This window comes from Ursus arctos, unplaced genomic scaffold, assembly GCF_023065955.2.
Source record: "Ursus arctos isolate Adak ecotype North America unplaced genomic scaffold, UrsArc2.0 scaffold_36, whole genome shotgun sequence".
Taxonomy (NCBI): domain Eukaryota; kingdom Metazoa; phylum Chordata; class Mammalia; order Carnivora; family Ursidae; genus Ursus; species Ursus arctos.
In genome coordinates, this window is record NW_026623050.1 from 20,779,650 (window position 1) to 20,799,523 (window position 19,874).

Consider the following 19,874-nt stretch of genomic DNA (forward strand, 5'->3'; position numbering starts at 1 on the left):
TCCTAACAATAACCTTAGTTTTAGGTTCCAAAGCAAAAGCCTCAGTTTATTGGTAACAAATATATTATCAAAAGTTATGTGATTAAGGGGCACCTGGGTGGCTCAGTCATTAAGCGTCTGCCTTCGGCAAAGGTCATGATCCCAGGGTCCTGGGATGGAGTCCCATGTCAGGCTCCCTGATCAGCGGAGAGCCTGCTTCTCCCTCTCCCACTTCCCCTGCTTGTGTTCTCTCTCTCGCTGTCTCTGTCTCTCTCTGTCAAAAAAATTAATAAAATCTTTAAAAAATTATGACCATTTACCAATGGTAAATAATTGACATGCTCAGCCCCAAAGTGAAATAAACATCTTAAGAGAGGTGAAGAATCAGACAGGTGCAAGTTAAAGGAGAGGTATCCATCTTGAGCTAGGTCATTACTAAAATGACCTCGATGACTTAGGTAGAGATCCAGTCAAAACAGTTTAGAACTAGTGTTAATTTTGTTAAGCGTGAAACTGCACTGTAGTTTTTATATATTTAAATGGTTCTTAATTCATTACAGACACACTCTAAAGTGTTTGAGGTAAAATTATATGATGTATGGGATTTACTAAAAAAAAAAAAAAAAAAAAAAAATTCCAGGCAAGAAAAAAGGAGGGGAAAAGATGGATGACATGATTGACAACATGTCGATAACATCTGAAGCTGCGAGTTTACTGGGGGCACACAAGGGGCTTGTTGTCTTATTCTTTCTACTTTTGCGTGTTTGAAATTTTCCATAATAAAAAGTTTAAATGTAATTGAAAAAAAGATAAGTGGTTTATAGTCATTTAGGTAGTTTAAAACAGTTATTGAAGAAAAAGAACATAATGAAATTCTTAAACAGTGTTAAAAGAGGTAGAAACATATAATATGTTATTTGATCAATAAAATTAACCAGGGGGCACCTGGCTGACTCGGTCGGTGAACCATGTGACTCTTCATCTTGCATTGTAAGTTTGAGCCCCACGTTGGGTGTCGCGATTACTTAAAAATAAAATCTTTAAAAATTAATACGTAAAATTAAATTAATCAGAAAAAACAAAGTAACTAAAAATGTTGGGTCACAAATCCTAAGAATAGAATAAGAAATATTTGAAAGATAAACTGGTTCTCCAATGTGTTCAAATCATAATCCCCACACTTGGCTTTCACTCAACAATGGCAATAAGAAAGGACCTGGACTCTGTCCAAGTGTAAAAGTTACTCATCAGATTGTATTCAGCCCAAATGGAAACCTTCTTTTAGACAACTCTTATTTCTTTTTTTCTTTCTGATGCTATTTTTACTAGAATAACCTGCCCCTAGCAGCTTTATCCTGTAGATTCCTCCTACTAAAGGATGGGATGAAAGACCTCGGCTAGTGATGTAGTAGAAAAGTGTTTTAAAATATATAATGGAGCTGAGTATGGGTCCAAATACGACATTTACTAAATTTATGATCTTGAGTAAATCATTTGAACTCTTCTGAGCTCATTGCTTTATTTCTAATATGGAGATACTGTCACAGAGAGTTTTCTGAAATACGATACATAGTATGATATTAACTGATTTAAGCTTTCACAGATAATAGGGTTAAGAGTTTTAAAAAGAATATATCAGGATTTTCTCCAAGTTAAAAAAAAATCATAGTTAAACTTTCAAGTTCAAGTGACAGCAAGCATCCAATATCACATTCCATTAGGAAGCCATGACCATTACCTCTTCCTTCGTGTCCTCTACCCAAACACATTTTTAATAGGTCTATTCTCTTCCTCAGAAGTGACAATCATGGGTATTACATTTAAATGGATTGCCAAGGATGTGAAAGTTAGGAGATATGTCAAGGAAACCACACATTCTATTACGAAGAATGTTTACTTTAGTCTTTCTAGGAGTATCTTCACTTCTAGAATACACACAACGTATATTCAGACAACAGGCATGAAAATCAGGTACCTCACCTACTGTAAGTTAAATCAGTTACCAACAATACCTTAAGGATTTGGTAAGGAAATATCACTCTTAAGGCGTGGTTTTACCAAACTGGACTCAGTTTCAGAACCTAAAGAAATCACCTTCATCCATAGTTTATCACTAACCATGGCTATAAAACATAACTGGGTGGGGAGCCTGGGTGGCTCAGTGGATGAAGCATTCAACTCTTGATCTCAGCTCAGGTCTTGATCTCAGGTTCGTGAGTTCAAGCCCTACATTGGAGCCTACTTAAAAAAAAAATAAAAAAAAGGAACATAACTGGGCAATCATTGCAAGTTTCTTCTGTGGGGGAAGCAAACTGACCTCTGAGAAAAAACCTCTAGATACTGACAGTCACAAGTTCCCAATGATGAAAGCTACCAGTCTAAAAGCCTCACACAATTACAAAATCTCCAGATCACTTGGTAGTGACTCACTCTCAAATATAAAGAGACAGCCAAGGTTCACCAGACACCTGAAGGAAAAAGCCCAATAACAAAGAGAAACAAAAAATAATAGCAAAACGACCCATTAAGAATCAGAGACAATGCGGAACTCATAACAAAACTTAAAAAAAAAAAAAAAACCCTGAAGTAAAACATTTTCAAAGAAATAAGAGATTCTATTTATAAAACAAGAATAAGAATACGGCATCATCCGAAAACAAGAGAGAACTTTAGAAATTTAAATAACCAAAATTTTAAAATTAAAGAGAAGGGGAAAGTTGGGGGGAATCTCCCAGAAAGTAGAATAAGGAGGCAAAGAAACAGAAAACAGGAGAGAAAAGTAAATTATAGGAGCAATCCAAGAGATGCAAACTTTGTCTCATAGGAATTCTAGGAAGAGAGAACACAGAGAAAAAGGTAGAAAGGGAATTTTCAAAGAAATAACAGCTGATTTTTAAAACAAGCACATGTTATCTTGATAAAAATTTAAATTAACTGAAAATTATATAGGCAATCACATATCTCAGAGTTTAGGTGCTCACCTGCCTAACGTAGGTATATGGACATTATTATATGTTATACTATATTGTACTCTAGTTGTGTTTTTTTAAAATAGATTATGCTGTCTTCTCATCTAAATTTTAAACTCTTCAAAGCCAGGAATAATATTTGCCACTCACGGCAGGCACATATTCTATTTCCAATAAATACTTGTTAAACTCATTTGCTTTGAAGACTGCTTTAGTTTCCATTAAGCTCTGTGACTCTTTAAGAGGGTTCAGTCTTTCAGCCTTGGTACAAAAGGTAAAGGTCATTCTTAGGTAAAACAGTTACTTGAAACTCCAGGAACAACGCTGAGAATCCAGTTCTTAACATCGTTTGGAATGAAGTCACTCTATTAAACAATGATAAATTTAAAGCTGGTCAAACGGCCTTTGTTTAAATACCCTTAAAAGTTTTGGCCCATTCCATCTTCTTTTCAGAAAACTTGATCTGAGCCTCCATCCAGACACATAGTTCTATGGTACCAGTTAGTGGAATATGTAGGCTATGAATCAGACTCCACTGTGGAAACTAATCCTTGAGTCACGATCATAATATTCCACTGGCATCCACCCCAGGGACAAGGTATTCATTTAAGAGTGTCACTCTTTCATGCAAAGGATGAAACGTCAAGTAGCTCCCACTCAGCATGACAGTCATCCCTTAAATATCCTAGTTTGGTTATCTCTTTGAGCAAGGCTGTCTGGTTGCCCTCATCTGTCAGGATTCTATAGTCATCTACCATTCCAAAGGGTCCCTTGGTGTTCGTAATTAATTTAATAAATATTTGTGGAGTGTCTGTTTTGAGCAAGGCACTGTTCTAGGAACTGGGGATACAGCAGTGAGTAAGACAAAAAGTCCCTGATTTAGGGAGTTATATTCTAGTAAAGTAGAACCCAGAAAAGTTTCCCCATTTGCTTTATCTTTTCTATAGAATTTTCCTCTTATCAATTCTAGAAAATTTATATTTGCTTGTCTGCTTGCTTATTTCTATCTCCCCATCTTTAACTATTTTCTTGCTGTGCTTCCTTTTCCCCATTTCTTAACTGAAATGTTTAATATCTTATTAGGCTCCCTGAAATTAGGCTAAGCCACAAGTGGCTACAAAGTCTACAAAACCCAGCTACCGATAAGATATCTTAAAGTGCTCTAACGGAAGGACAGGTCCTAAGATTTTCATGTTCTGATTTATATTCGAGAAGTAATATATACTTTTAAGAAACATTACAAAGTTGTATGTAACAGAGTTCTAAATTTTCTCCTATCAAAAGGATAGTTCATAAGTAAGCACTGATTATATACAGCTTTTCAGTTCATTACATGAGTCAGTGTAAGATTAAAAAATTCTTGGTAGTAGCCTAATTGATGTTGCTACAGAAAGCATATTGGAAAGATTCAAAATATTCACAAGAAGGAAGATAGACGATATTGCTCAAAAAAGCCAAAATACTTAAGAAATATAACATTTCAATTGTGTATTTTTCAAATCTCATGCTGAGAGGGGAAAAAAAACTAATGTAGGCGACAATTTTAAAAACAACATAGACCAGAACTATAGCCATTATAAATTTAAGAGCTTCCCTTAAGTAGAACTGCAAATGTTATAGACTAATATTTTTAAATTCTTTTTTTTAAAAAAGATTTTATTTATTTATTTGACAGAGAGAGAGACAGCCAGCAAGAGAGGGAACACAGGCAAAGGGAGAGAGGAAGAAGCAGGCTCCCAGCGGAGAAGCCTGATGTGGGGCTGGATCCCAGGACTCTGGGATCACACCCTGAGCCAAAGGCAGACGCTTAACAACTGAGCCACCCAGGCGCCCCTAATATGTTTTAAATTCTTAAATGAAACTAAAATGTAACCCTGGAAAATTTAATAGTCAGAATTCTTCAAGAGTCACATTAAAGTTCTTTAATGAGGCAGGTAGGCAACCAAGCTCTTGAATGTTTCTTGGTCCAAACAACCTCTTCTAGATTACATGGTCTCAATCAATAATGAGTCTAATGCCTAAGTAGGCTCAAAATTCTTTGCAAATTATTTTGATTCTGGCCACAATATACCTATAGCTCTGCTGTATGTACAAGTGGGAGAAGGACTCATTGGATACTTCAACTATAAACCTTATTATGCTCTCATAAAGAATGGTCTTCTCAAAGTGTGTTTGAGAAAGTAGCAACATTGATATGACTTAGGAGCTTGTTAAAAATATGGAACTCTCAGGCATCCCAGACCTACAGAACAATGATCTGCATTTTAATAAGATCTCCAGGAGATGTGCATGGACATTTGAGAATTACTGGTCCAATCGACAACTTAAGGCATTTTCTAATTGCAATCTTCAAAGCATTGGAAGGCAGCTTGCCAAGAAAAATTCGAGAGTAAAAAGGAAAAAAAAGGAAGTAGTCCTGGATAATATTATTTTAGCTATATCATAGAATGTTAGACACTCAGCTTTTGCAAGGGGGACAAAAGATAAAAAAATTTGTTAAGAATGTTTCTGTATTTAACGAACAACTGAATTTAAAGACATTGTTGTACCACCAATATCCTTGATGTAAATTTCTTTCTCTTGGTAATATTTTTTTCCATTAAGGCAAATCACACAATGTTTCACAGGTGGTGGTTTTGTAATACATCTGAATCAAAAGAAAACCTGATGTTCCCACCACTTCCGACCCCCACAGATATCCTAGAGCCTAACCAGAAACATCGTGAATCCGCTTGGTCAAGATGTTCTTTGTGTTACTAGCCCATGAGTTGAAGTACAAGGTACATAAAGAAGCTACCTGCTTTCCCTTTCAAGTTCTCAGATCTGCTCTAGTTCTATCTAAGAAGTTTTGTTAAATATCAGGGTAGGTAAAATTGCTTTTCAACAACTGTTCCCATGTCAGGACAGATTTGCTCACATCTTGTTTTGAAATGCTTTCTTGCATTAAGTGTCTATCTTCATCTGACTATAGTCTTCCAGTCTCACACATGGCACACAGAATACAGAACCACACACTTGAGCAATACGTCAGGTATTTCCTGGCCGTGCTGACAAGATCATTGGTTCCCTTTCTTAGCACTCATTCACGCCTGCTAACCAGTCTGCTGGCCTCAACACGCAGGCTAGCCACACGCAGGGACTCTGCCCACAGCCTCTTCTGCCCACACAGGCTCCTGGTCCTGACTTCTCCCGGTCTATCTTGTTCACTGTCACCCAAATGCAAAGACAGTGGGTCTAGAAGGGGGAGTCCTCACAAGGGCTAGTACACGGTGGGCTCCATATCCCGCAAGAAGCCCACGACAGAAAGACAGACATGCCCATTCTCCAAGTAGTTTGTAGCAACAGTCCTTAAACCCTGACTTGCTTCCTATGGGGAAGCTCTGTTTTTGTTTCGTCTCCTTTTTGGTGGTAGAGAGGGGGACGAGAAAGTTAAGAATAATACTGTTCAAAAGGCGCTGTGACTATTCACAGGCAGCGTCAAGTCTGCATTTCAAGTGCGTTGCTCCTTTCATTGCAGATTACTCAATCTCCATTTCTGGTTTCGCTGCTCAGACTCGCTGATTCTACAGTTCGGAGGTAAAAGGACAGAGAGCTAGAAGCCCCTTCTTCCACCAGACACTAGGCTACAGCATCCTCACGGGCAGAGGATTTGTCTCGTTCATGTATATCCACCCAATACCTGGCTTCTATACACCAGCCACGAAATACAGACCGTGCCCACACTGACTCATGCCCGTGTTACGGTACTGATACTTCTCTTCCTTACCGGTTTCGTTCTTTCTTCGGCCCAGCTTCCACGCTACCCCCCCGAGCCCACTCTTGCGGAAGTCACCACGGACCCCTAACTGCCACCGATGTGCAGGTTCCGTGGTGCTGCATGCTGCCCTGCTTGAAGTTCCCCTTCCCTTGACTTCGGGGCGTCCTGCTCTCCTGGCTTCCCTGCTCTGCCCCTCTCCCCATTCTCTCTTCTTCCACTGTCTCCCCAAAGTTCTGGTCCCCAGAATTCTGATTTACTACCCCCTCCCATCTCACTTCTACGCTTTTTGGTCCATCCTTAGCGAAGGCCCTGACTATAGCCGTAACTCCCAAGCTGCATTTCCAGCCCTCGCTTCTCTCCTGAGCCCTGATCCTGAGCCCTGATCCTGTGTCTGCACCAGCCCCGCTTGAGAGCAGCACTAGGGGGGCACCCTCTCAGTACATGAACCTAACAGTGCACGATTTCTTCGTCACCTTCCCAATCTGCCCTTCTCCTGGATCCTCTGCCTTAGTTCCTGACATCAACTTTCACACATCTAGCCTTGCATGGGCCGCTGCTTCTGCCTAGAGCGAAGTTTCTCGACAGGAATCAATTTCGCCCCTGGGGACCTTTGGCAGTATCTGGAGACATTTTTTGATTGTCACGACTAGAAGCGAGGGGTGCTACGGGCATCTAGCGGGTGGAGGCCGAAGATGATGCTGAACATGCCAAGGCCCAAGACAGCCCCCCATAAGAAAAAGTGTCCAGCCCACACGCCAATAATGCTGAGACGGAGCACCCCTGCTCCAGAAGAGCCTCTTCGCTCCCTCTGCCTGGTGAACCCCCACTCACGCACTTGGCTCAACTGTCACCACCTCTGTGAAGTCTTCCTCTATCAACCAGGTCCTCTCCTCCAGATGAGCCTTCCTGCATCTTTCTCACCTCCTCACACACACCTCCAGTCTAGCACGTCGCACATCAGACGGAGTTTCTGTTTGTTTACCGGCAACCTCTATGACTAGCATGGGCGTTCCCCCAAGGAGACCGTATTTTATTATCTTTTATTCCCAGGGCTGGGGTCAGTGCCTGGCAAATAGTAGGCACTCAAATGTGTGCCAGATGAATGAATTAAAGAAATCACATCCGCAGAGAAACCTGAAGTGTTTCTGAAGCAAACAGCTCAGCTCCCTGAACCACTCTGAAGTTCACACGCTAGTTGCTCAGTTCTAAGAGATATGCATTCACAAGTACACGTGTCTTACCAAATTTCTAAAATGGGTCATTCACGTTGTTGGATCATGGTTTTAGAGTCAATATTTATAAATTATGTTGGTTTTTATAGGAAAGCTTAAGTGTTGTTCACAATAAATTTAACCGGATGTCCCTAAATATTCTGCTAAAGTTAACGGGAGCTGAGAAAATAATGGAACACTAAAACAAATACATATTTAAAACACTTATTTGAGGAAGAACAACTAAGTAAATTATTGAAATGTATCATCTTGAGATTAGTGTTAAAGGCTTTTGAAATAACTGAGACAGGGTTTTTTAAAGTTCTACTACACGAGGGTTAAACAATTTACCTACCCAGGATGAAGCAACAGGAAATGAAGAAAAATATTATAACATAAAGAAAAAATGTAAAGCCAAACTTTTGGATAAAAATGTGCATCTATGTGAAGAATGGAGGACATGTACAAACTTGGACAAAATGCTGAGGTATTTTAAATAACAGGGTAACAAAATCTCTGAGCATCCTAACAACATAACATAGGAGATTTAAAGAACAATAGACAGGAAAAAATAAAATAACAACTGACTAAACTGTTCCATAGAGTTTAGAAACTGAAGAGACATTTTTATAACTAGATAAAAACTACTTCTTGACTGAGCTGACAAAATATGACACGCAATGTTAAAACATCAAATATCTACTTTCAGGTCAAAAGTCCTTATACAGCCTTTACAAAAGTAATATTGTATTTCAACAAGTATATATAAGAAACATATGACATTTATTGTTATGTTCTTTGCTAGCAAATAAATAAAACAAACATTATCATGCAGACTACAAAGTCCCATTTTCATTCTGAGTTGTAAACAGAGAACAGAGCCCTGTTGCAGATACAGGTAAAAGTTCTCACCAGATTTTAAAATATTAGCCATTAATGAACTGTTATTACAGAGAGCTAGAAACTGGATACTATGCTGCTAGAGACTGGTAGCTAAACACGTAAGAAAAGAATTCATAGACTCTCAGTGCTTCAGAAAGCAGGGTCCCTGACCAAAGCAGTGATTTAATTTCACGGCTGCTCGGTACAGATAGCTGACATTACTAAATGTTACTCTAATATCAACTTGTTAAATGTGAATCCAGACTCAGCATATCAGAATACTAACCCAGACTAACTGGAGTCATGGGAAATATTTTGGGAGCTGTTTATTTATAAATGAGTTACAATATACCACTATAATTAGATTAATATATAATTATTGATAAACACAGGATTATTTCTAAAACCCCAGTATTGTTGCCACTGCTACGTTTAGAAAAAACAACATTAGCATTTTCCTTTTAAAATAAGCCTTTACCAATCAATTAGATCAATTTAGATCTAGTATATGTTGAATTTAATGGTCACTGTATTGCTTACCAATACTTTTATATAGAGTTGTTAAATAAATATTAAATGGAGGAATAAATTAAAGCTCTCCAGCAAACTACACATTTCTGAACTATTTATAATCCAATAATCTACCAAAAAATAGAATCTGCACAAAGCTAGACATGTGGTTGTCACAAAAAAACATAAGTTAGCTTACTTAAGTTAAATAAAACCAATAAAAATGTATATTTTTAGCTATGCAAAAGGCATTTAGTCGCACTTTATTAAAAAACATTAAAAATACCTTTTTTCAAAAGTATCATTAACAACAAACTATAATATTACCACAAAATCAACTGTTTTAAGGCTATGTCTACAAATATATTTACCTGTAAATATTTCTAGGTTAATTATTCCTTCCTGATTTATTTCATTAAATGTAAGGTAAGTTTACAAGGCACATGTAATTCAATTAGCAAATTGTTAATGTTTCTCTTTGTGTCACTTCATTGCTTTCTTTCAGGGGGCAAAACAATTTCATGGATTATCATCTCCTAAAAGCTGGTTTTTAAAAAGTTTTATAAATGAAATAATCCTAAAACATAGATCAGAATTTGAAATCTGATCTTTTTTCATCTTCAATAAAGTAGGTGCTTATATTAATATCTGGGCACTGGGTAACAATAATTATATTTATGAGATTTGAAAAGAGAGAAAACTACCAATTACTTAATATTTTATTTACCTAAAGCTACTTGTCCAGAAGTTTAAAAAAAAAAAAATTAATATAGATATTGAGTGTTATATAAACACAGATAAACAGATAAGGGTTTTTTCCCCCTAAACTATTATGTACTCTCATCTAGGACTGGTTTAGCCAGAAAAAAAATTTTTTAATTTCCTGGAATCTGGCAAGACCTTCCAAATACAGAAATTCTAAAAATCTACTGAAGTTCAAATACTTTGGAAAATCTATTTAAGTTAAAATACTTTGGAAAGCCTCAATTATATAAAAAACTGTTTTGGTTAAGATTCATGAGAGTTAAATGACTAAGAAAATTATCAAAGTAACAAATTTAAGGTAACTAGAAGAGTATGGAAATCGCCTAGCAATTGAAACCAAATAAAAACAAATATAAAATTTAGAATTCAATATTATTGTTGAAAGACCGAGTTACATTTTAGAAGGCAGTCTTAACTGGTAGCGAAAGGAAAACCGGGTAGAAACAAAACTCCTGTGGTTAAGGGTATATACAGACGCAAATACCATTTATTTTTCCTCTGCTTTAAACATGCAGCCTGATAGTTTTTATCAATATGCTACTGAATACACATATTTTAGAGGAACATTCTCTCTGCGTTCCTTTGTGGCAACATTTTCACATTTTTATGTAAGCTTTTTACTGTTTAATATTTTAAATAAGCATTCTATCTTTTACCTTATTTCACAATGATTAAAGGGGAAGAATACTAAATGAACATTTCTGAAAGAGGAATAAAATATGGAGTTAGACGTTAAAATGGTATGTTACTTAAAGAAAAAATATACCAAGGAAAAAATGTTATGAAATAAATTATTATTTAAAGCTTGTTTTTATGCTACATAAATGTTTCATGCCTTAAATCACTTTGGAAAGTTTTTTTTTTTTTCTTTTTAAGGCATATTTCCAACAGCAGTAAAAAAACAAATAGAGTGAAAAATTACTGGGGGCTCTTCAGATTTACAAATACAAAGATTATGACTATAAAACACTTGCCAGCCAAGTTATAATAAACTTTAACCAAATAGTTCATAAAGCTTTTGTAGTATAAATTAACATTTACCAAGACCATAGAAAACTTACCTTACAAGAATGCTTTAAAGAATTAGATAGTTCATTTGTGAAATCTCTGTTACTGTCTCTTGATAAGTTATCAACTTTATCTTCACTTCCAGATGCAAACTTTATGAGTAACTGTGATGGTCCCCCCTTAGAACAATTGTGCTTAAGGCTGGATAAACAGGAAACATTTGGATAAGTTCCTCCCAATGAAATACTTCTTTGTAAAATAGCATGGTTTTTGTTTATCTGTAAATTTGGTCTTTCCAACTGTCCATTGATATTTATTTGGTAATCTGTATTTTGAGAGGACGGTAAACATGCCGATGTCCTCTGCATAAGCTTCATGCACTCCGAATCAGAGTTAAGCTTCCTTTCTGACATCCCTGGTTTACAATCACCATTTGCTGTTTCACAATCTAATGCAGTTGCTTTTTGTTGGGTGAAATGCACTGACACACAAGAATATCCTTCAGATGACTTTTCACAGACAGTCTGATTCGGACTATTATTTGCAATAGCAATTTTCTTTTGGAACGAGCCCTTCCTGTGAAGCGGGCGTATGTCTCTTACTTCTCCAGGAGGACAGGCTGTTTTAGATAAGCGAAGTCCATTGACAGCTGTGGAAAGAAATCCCTTAGCACTAGTACCGTCTTCAGTGTGGGCAAGTTCACTAGGAGAAATAATAAACTGGTGTGAGGTTTGATAGGATCCTTTGCTTGGAAGAATATCTGTACTTGTTGGAGAAGTTGGTGGGGTATTTGAAGGACTCCTAGGAAAAATGACTAAAGATGAACAACGTTTCAGTGGAATTTTCGAGTTCCTGCTCACTGGCAATTTCATAACTTCTAGTCCACGCTCCAAGTCATCCTGGACAAAAGGAACGGTGCTTGGACTTCCTGACAAAACTTCACATGGAGCAGTATTCCTGTTTGGCACACTCCTGTTGGAGGTGCTGTCAGAAGGTAAATTTCCACCCAAAAAAGTATCATCAGTTGGTGGAAAAGTATAACCACTGCTGTCACTGATGATACTGTTTGTGTAGGAACCACCACTCGTGATACTTGTGCACGATCCATAATCACTACCGTTGCTGCTGTAAGACCCATTCTCACTGGTGGAAAAGTTACTAAGGCTATCACTGCGAATGGCAGAACTGCTCACGAGGTTACCCTCACTCACAGCGCTCAGCTCATTATCAGCGCCAGCATTGTTGTAAACGCCGTCCTTCAAGACACACATAAAGGAAGCATCCTCCCCGTCAGCTAAGACATGGCTAGACTGAAGACATCCACTGTACCTGGTTGGCTGTAGTGAAATCTGCAGACAGCTGCTCTTTTTATTAACATTTTCAGGTGAAGGAACAGATGATCTTTCCTGAGACTTAACGTTTTCCTGTATTAACGGAGTTAGTGCAGTCTGTCTAGGAGTCAGCTTCATTTGAACAACGTTAGACGTGGAAATCCGGGTTGGTCTTTTGAAGCACATGGGAACATTGCTCTCCAAATCATCTCCGGAGCTTTCTGACAAAGGATAAGTATTGCTTCTTCTGGCTGCAAAGTGCAATCGTAAGCTTTGTGCCATTTGTTCTCATTTCCAAACATGTTAAGGGCTGAAAGTCATAACAAAGATCTCTGTCGGTAGACAGGCTAGCAGCAGCTGTGCTGTATCGAAGGAAAAAATCATTTGTGGTGCCTAAAAGAGCTCTTAAGTAGTAGTCTTTATCCTAAGTAAAACCTTAGATACCAGATATCATACAAAGAAAAAGACGACCCATTCCTGAGACTGACGTTTCCAAATATTTTGAATCGCTTGTAGTCAAAATGCCTTCACTTACAAAGCACTTGATTTCCAGCGACCTTTAAGCTGAGCTCAGCTGCAGCACACTGCCTCAAACACGGCCAACCTTGTTTCAATTATACCTTCTCCAATTTGCATGAATGAGTAACACAAGAACAACAATCTTCTAGCATTTCAAGTTGAAACAGTATTTTTTCACTCCTGCTCTACTAAGTGAACATTTAACCATGTGAATCACGGTGCCTATACTCTCTCCGGCAGTCTGACCACTAATATTTTTACCCATAGGGATAGAATTACAGGAAGTTGGTAGGAATGAAACCCCATGTAATTGAGTATCAAATCAAGGATTGAATTTCCAAATAGTAGCCAAACTAGGAATCTCGTCAAGTGAGTTAATGTAGAAAGGCATATATTCTGTTAATTTTTTTTTTTTAATGAGTAAATTCAAACAGTCGTCTAAATTTGAAAGTACCAAAACTTTGGGGTGAATTAGAACTCAAGCATTAAATCAAACAGACAAATATTTTAACTTCCAAAGCCCTACTTACGAAAAGTGAAAGCTTAAGGGTAGAAATACAAAATTAGCCTAGTGATACTATTGAAAAATTGAGCATAGGTCTGAGAAAGAAGAGTTTAAGAGAAGCTGTCACCAAGCATTTTCTCCTGTAATTTTAAGGCCTTTTGCAGCCAAGTAGTACAGTCTTTAAATGATGCCATTTATATTTTGACTATTAAAACTCTGCCAAGAAATAGCCTGAGCAAACATTCCATTAAAAATATATGCAGATTAGACAGAAAAACTATACCCCAATATAGTTTGAGCACACAAGATATTTTATTCCACTGTCTCTGCAATTCATTCACTTAAGAGAGTGTTGTGGTAAGTAAAGAAGTCGAAAAAGGACTTAACACATCAAATAAACATATCTCAATGCCAATTCTGTTCTGAAAACTCTAAGAGCTCTTTGCTGGCCCCTACTGGTGTGTTGAAACAATGCATTTAGCAGTTCGATACCTATAAAGAGATACAAACCATGCTGCATATTTCTTTGTATAAACAAAGTACATACTTGTTTACATTTTTGAGTACTAGCCTTGCCCTAGGGGTGGAATTACTTACTACTGCTGATAAAGCTCCCACAGTAGAGAACAGTAGACTGTTTGTCCTCCTAGAGGTTGTGATTTTGTATATATATTTTTTCTGCTTTGTATTTATTTAACCTTTACTTTATTTTCAGTTTACTAGGTAATAAAAGTTTAATATTTTAATTTCTCCCCTACATGTCATAGACCAAGGTTGGTATTCTATTTGAAAGAAACAAATTTATTTTTAAATAATACTCTAGGGTCTATTTAAACCCCTTACCTGAATTTTATAGCTGGAACTCCAGTAATAAATATATACTGGCTCATTCATAGGAAAGTAAAAAGTAAAATAGTTCAGTTGTTTACACCACATGGTACTACACCCAAGTTGTATTTTTCTAAGTAAGATTTTTTTTTTCTAAGTAAAAGTAAATATGTAAAACATATACTTGTACTTTGTTTAAAAAAGAAAACGCCTCAAGATAGATCTGTTCTCAATCATAATGTTCTAAACAGTATTTTTAATCAATTAGGATATGATGAAATAGAAATATGGAATTTATGAAATTATATTTCTGACTAGGATGATAGAGTACAACGTTTTAGAGTGTGTACAATTATAAACTTAGCAATAAAATTATTATGTTATTTTGGTTTTATTTAACCTACCTCCTTTACGATTTTACAGATTTCAGTAAACATGCCCTTATAATCCTCTCTCTTTATAGAAGAAAGAGTCCCAATCTTTTCACTTTGCCTTCAAATGACTTCAGCTTTTCTTCTTGAATTGTTAGGGGTCTCATAACTCAAAGAATGGAACACTCCTAAGCGGCTAATTAATGAAATCTAACTGCTCATGCCTGTGGCCTAAAACTTCTAGTTAACAGGCAAAACTCCTCTGGTTGTCCGTGTAAAATAATGGGCCTCAGGTATTTGGCTAGATACATGTTTTCTCTTTGGTAAGCTTCACTAGAAGCATTGGTCTCATGTGCCCGGACTAGATTTCAAGCTTCCAGAATGCCAGGACCATCACTACACTTTTCTTCTGATCTTCCTGGGCTCGGGCTGGGCGCCGAGTAAGCACTAACACCAGAGAGGAGGCTAAATGGATGGTCGCCACACTTAGTCGTACTGCCGAATGCTTTCCTTCAGGACTTTTTTTTTTTTTTTTTTTCAAGTTGATCCAGCTATTACTTCTGAAGAAATATCAAAAAGCACCACAGCCGGACAAGAAGGAATGATGATTGGAAATTTTCAAGGAGGGCTTCAGCCCAGGAAAAGGAAGGTGAGAGAATCATGTGCACTTCGCACCCGGCCGGTGGGAGTTTCAACCACAGAGAGGCTCAACAGTGTGCGTTGCTGGCTCTGGGCTGGATGCACAGGACCTGTACCACCGTCACAGCAGTTACGTGGAGACCCTGGGGCAAAATGTAGCCCCTTAGCCGGATTCCAAAAGGGAGCATCAACCCTAAACTTCAGTGGAGAAGAGCTGGAGAGTGCCGATGGCCCTCATCTGGGAGGAATCTATGCAAGTCCTGAGGAATTTCACCTTCTGGAATGAAACGGATGATGTCTGAGGATCAGACTGAAGCTGAGGACCCCACGTTCCGAGACGTTTGGTTATTAATGATCTACACAGAAAATAACGTGATGATCTAAACGTCAGGGAGCGACTCTGGGTCACCCTCATCACTGACTAGAGCTCTGAAGGCCAGAGTCCACTGTGATGATTAATTGTACCTGTCAACTTGGCTAGGCTCTTTTGCCCAGTTGTTTGGTCGAACAGCAGTCTAGATGTTGCTAGCAAGGTATTTCTCAGATATGGTGAACATTTAAACCAGCAGATTTTGAGCAAAGCAATGGTGGGCCTCATTAACAGCGAAAAGGCCTTAAGAGCAAAGATGGGTTTGCTGAAGAAAAAGCAATTCCACTTTCAGATGACAACATAGAAACCCTGCCTAAGTTTCCAGCTTGCTGGCCTGCCCTACAGATTTCAGATTTGAGACGGTGACATCAACTCTTACCTGAATAGTCAACCTGCTCGCCCTGTCCCACGGATTTCAGACTTGCCAGCTTCCACAGTCACATGAACCAATTCCTGGAAACAAATCCATCTCTTTTTCTCAATTTCTCTCCCTCTCTCTCTCATTCTCCCTGTACGTGTGTGTATTCCTATCGGTGCTGTTTCTCTGGAGAATCCTGACTCATACAACCACTAACCCCCATTGAGAACATAGAATATAGGCATCGCCTAAAGCTTCGGAGGCTGGATGTGTGCCGGTGTATCTCTGAGGTCAGTGACAAAGAAGCACGAATGTCTGCACTGGTGGGTAGAATTCATTTCAAGGCTCCTCATTCTGAAATAGCCCATTACTGTCATCACTATCACTAAACTGCTAGTTTATAAACCTCAGGTCTTAACATGGGCTGAACAAGAGGGATATCAGCCTACTCTTTTTTCAAAACAAGTAACACTTACATTGCAAATATTTTCCAGAGGACTAGAAATTGTTTCTGCTTAAAATTTTATCTGTGCCCTTCGCAGTAAATTTCCAAAGAGAATTTGCTAGGAAAAGGATATGTTCTTAATCTAGTTGTGAATGCTATAGGGGGATAAACATAAATCGCATTTACAGTGCACAGGACATTTACTGCTATACAATCAAGCCTGTTCCTCTACCAATGGCTCGAGGCTCTATAACATTTCAGGTGATATGTAGGCTTCAATTAACTGCTAGGACTAAGAACGAATCAGAGGATTAGAATGACACACACCACCCTGTTCTAATTATTTCTTGTTTCTTGAGAGAAGCTGTATTTCTAATGCATAGCAGAGTATCCAACACAGTTGGTACCCTAAATGGCACATGTTTTTTTTTTTTTTTTATTAATAATGATTTTTTATTATATTATGTTAGTCACCATACAGTACATGCCCGGTTTTCGATGTAAGCTAAATGGCACATGTTAACATGTCACAGAGGAATGTATTCAGTGGTGATATTTTAATAAAATTAAAAATATGCAAGAGGAAATTATACTCAATGATACATATATACATGATAAACAAGTTTTTTTTTTTAAAGCAAAGAAATGATAAGCACAATATTCAGGACAGTGGCAACTACTTGTGGGGGAAGAAAAGGAGATGCTACTGGGGAGGGGAAGGGGGGGTTGTAGCTTTTGGTAATGTTCTAGTTCTTCAGTTGGGTAATAACTGCACAGGTATTTGTCTTATTATTTAAAATAAGGATTTAGGGGCACCTGGGTAGCTCAGTCAGTTAAGTGCCTGCCTTTGGCTCAGGTCATGATCCCAGGGTCCTTGGATGGAGCCCCACATGGGCTTCCTGCTCAGTGGGGAGCCTGCTTCTCCTTCTCCCTCTGCCCCTCCCTCCTGCTCTTGCTCTCTCTCTCTCTCTCTCCCTCTCTCTCACTCACTTTCTCTGTCAAATAAATAAAATCTTAAATAAAATAAGGATTTATATCATATGCGCTTTTGTGTGTTCATTTCATGATTTAAAAAAACACAAATACTAAATTTCACTGGGACCATCTAGATGGGAAACAAATCTGTAGAGACAGAAGGGAAAGAATTTCTGTTCTATAGAAAAAGCAAAATACGAACAGAAAACAAAAAGCTCTGCCCCTGACCATATCCGATAACCAACCATCAACAACCGTCATGTCACTCAGCCTTAAAAAGTTAGATTGCAATTAGTGATGAAGTCTCCTTTGGTGACAAAAAGGCACTTTTGCTTAAGATTGCTAATTACTAGATTTCATTTGCGGTATCTTCCATTACTAGTATAGTTATCATTTCTTGAGGGGGAAAAACATGTTATGTAGTCCGACACTAAAAGCAAATGTTAAAAATCCAGTTTCTTCATTAAAAAGCCAATGACTGTTTCTTTTCGGGTGCTTCTGCTGAATAACTGATATGCCTTGAATACATAACACAGTTCTTACACCTTCATGTTCAAATCTTACAGGTTTAAAACATACATGTAAGACGCTAAGATCTGAAATAGCATTCCTAAGAGACAAAATTAGGAAAAGGACAGGACTTCAAGACAGCCTTTAGGAAATCAGGAATTAAAACTATTGTTTCATAAAAATAAAATCAAGCTTAACTTTGCTTTTTTTTTTTTTTTTTGCCTCTGTAAGAGCTGGCAGTCCTTGAGAGGACTTTATCGGTGTCAAGAGGACAGACGGTCTTCCTTTGTAGAAGAGTGGGGGAGGGGAGAGTGAGTGAGATCCACTCAGTGCGGAGGCACAGGTGTAGCCCACCTGGGAGAGGGCTCCCTGAGGCTGGGCGTACCCACCGCACCACACAGGATGAGTGTGAGGGAAGGCAAGACGAAGAGGCCAGCTTGCCCGCCCTCCCATCACGTGGCATAAGAGGTCTTCAGTAAGACCACAATCTGTGGAGAAGTGACAAAAACAGAGGTACCCGGGAGGAAATGGAAGGGTTCACAATAGCACTAGGAAGGAGGGAAAAAACTGTCTCTGCCTCTCCACTTTGCCCAGAGGCCCCATAAGCACCCGAAGTCATCTCTCACGTCACAGATCCCCAGCCCGCTACCCGCGGCTCTACTGAGCTATGCCCTTGCTTCCCATCTCACACTGGTCCAACACAACTTACCAATCGGTTTTCATCAAATACTTCAAAAAGAAGCCGGTGCTGCTGAGGATGGACCTAAGTAAGAAAAACACAACCTTTCTTAAAAACAAGTGAACATCAATCAACCACGACTCTGAGAAATAAATGCTTGAAATGTTGCCATTTCCTAATTCCTGCTATTTACGGTGTATTTTAAATTACACAAGACACTTTATACAAAAGCAGGCCAATCCTATGTCACCCGTTTTCTAATACTGCTACCATAGCAACGTAGTGGATCTGGGTGCTTATTTTTACTTTTTTTTCTCTTCTTTTTTTTTTTTTTTAAGATTTTATTTATTTATTTGACAGACAGAGAGACAGCCAACGAGAGAGGGAACACAAGCAGGCAGAGTGGGAGAGGAAGAAGCAGGCTCCCAGCGGAAGAACCCGATGTGGGGCTCGATCCCAGAACGCCGGGATCACGCCCTGAGCAGAAGGCAGACATTTAATGACTGAGCCACCCACGCGCCCCTACATTTTTTTCTAAATTAAACAAAAGAAAGTAAAAGAAAATTTCAAAAAATTAAATGTTTGTAGGCACTTAAAAATATAGGTTGTATTTTAACTTCTTATGATCAATTTTATTTACTGACTTCTTATTTATTAAGTCACAACTACTGAAAGTGGATACTGATTTTATGGAAACTACTTTTCTGAATCCTTTTTGGTACTGACTTGATGAAACTGTTGCTTTTACTATATAAAGGACGCAAGCACTCAAAAAGTATATGCTGAGTTTTCACTTATAGGATGAGTAAAAATTAACGTGCAGTATTTTATTTTCAAAGCTGACACTTTCACATATGCTGAAATATTTCAACATCAAGTTAATATCTACTAAATATCAAATACAAAGAAAATCTTAAAAAATCTTTTATACCAGAGGTTACGATGACATATAAAAAAATTCTCACATTTTAAATTGATTTTTCCCCTCTATTACATTACATACTGCGATATTTTTAAAACTTAGGTTTACAAAAAACGAACAACCCCCCCCCTCAAATGCCCAATTTGGTTTATGTTAAAAGTATTAACAACCTTCAGCAAAAGGTCCGATAGGTGTGACAAAGACAACATAATCTTAATTTCACCTGCAGCAATGTGCCCAGTGTCACCACAATATACAACTCTGGGGGAGAGAGGCATTAATGTTTTTTAAATTGAAGTATAGGATACATTCAGTTAATATAAAGCTTACTAACCTTATAT

General features: G+C 37.9%; 1 protein-coding gene across 6 annotated transcripts in view; it reads right to left on the minus strand.

Annotated features, from left to right (window-relative positions):
- The window catches only part of NEDD4 (NEDD4 E3 ubiquitin protein ligase), a 116,823-nt gene that overhangs the window by 57,757 nt on the left and 39,192 nt on the right, over nt 1–19,874 (minus strand). For 4 of the 6 annotated variants that reach the window (XM_026518541.3, XM_057306142.1, XM_048219528.2 and 1 more), the window contains one exon: nt 18,642–18,695. In XM_026518541.3, the coding sequence (XP_026374326.1) occupies nt 18,642–18,695 (54 nt within the window). Of the gene's footprint in view, nt 1–11,134; nt 14,261–16,023; nt 16,043–18,641; nt 18,696–19,874 lie in introns of those variants that run through there. The other 2 variants (XM_057306144.1, XM_026518544.4) reach the window with 2 other exon arrangements.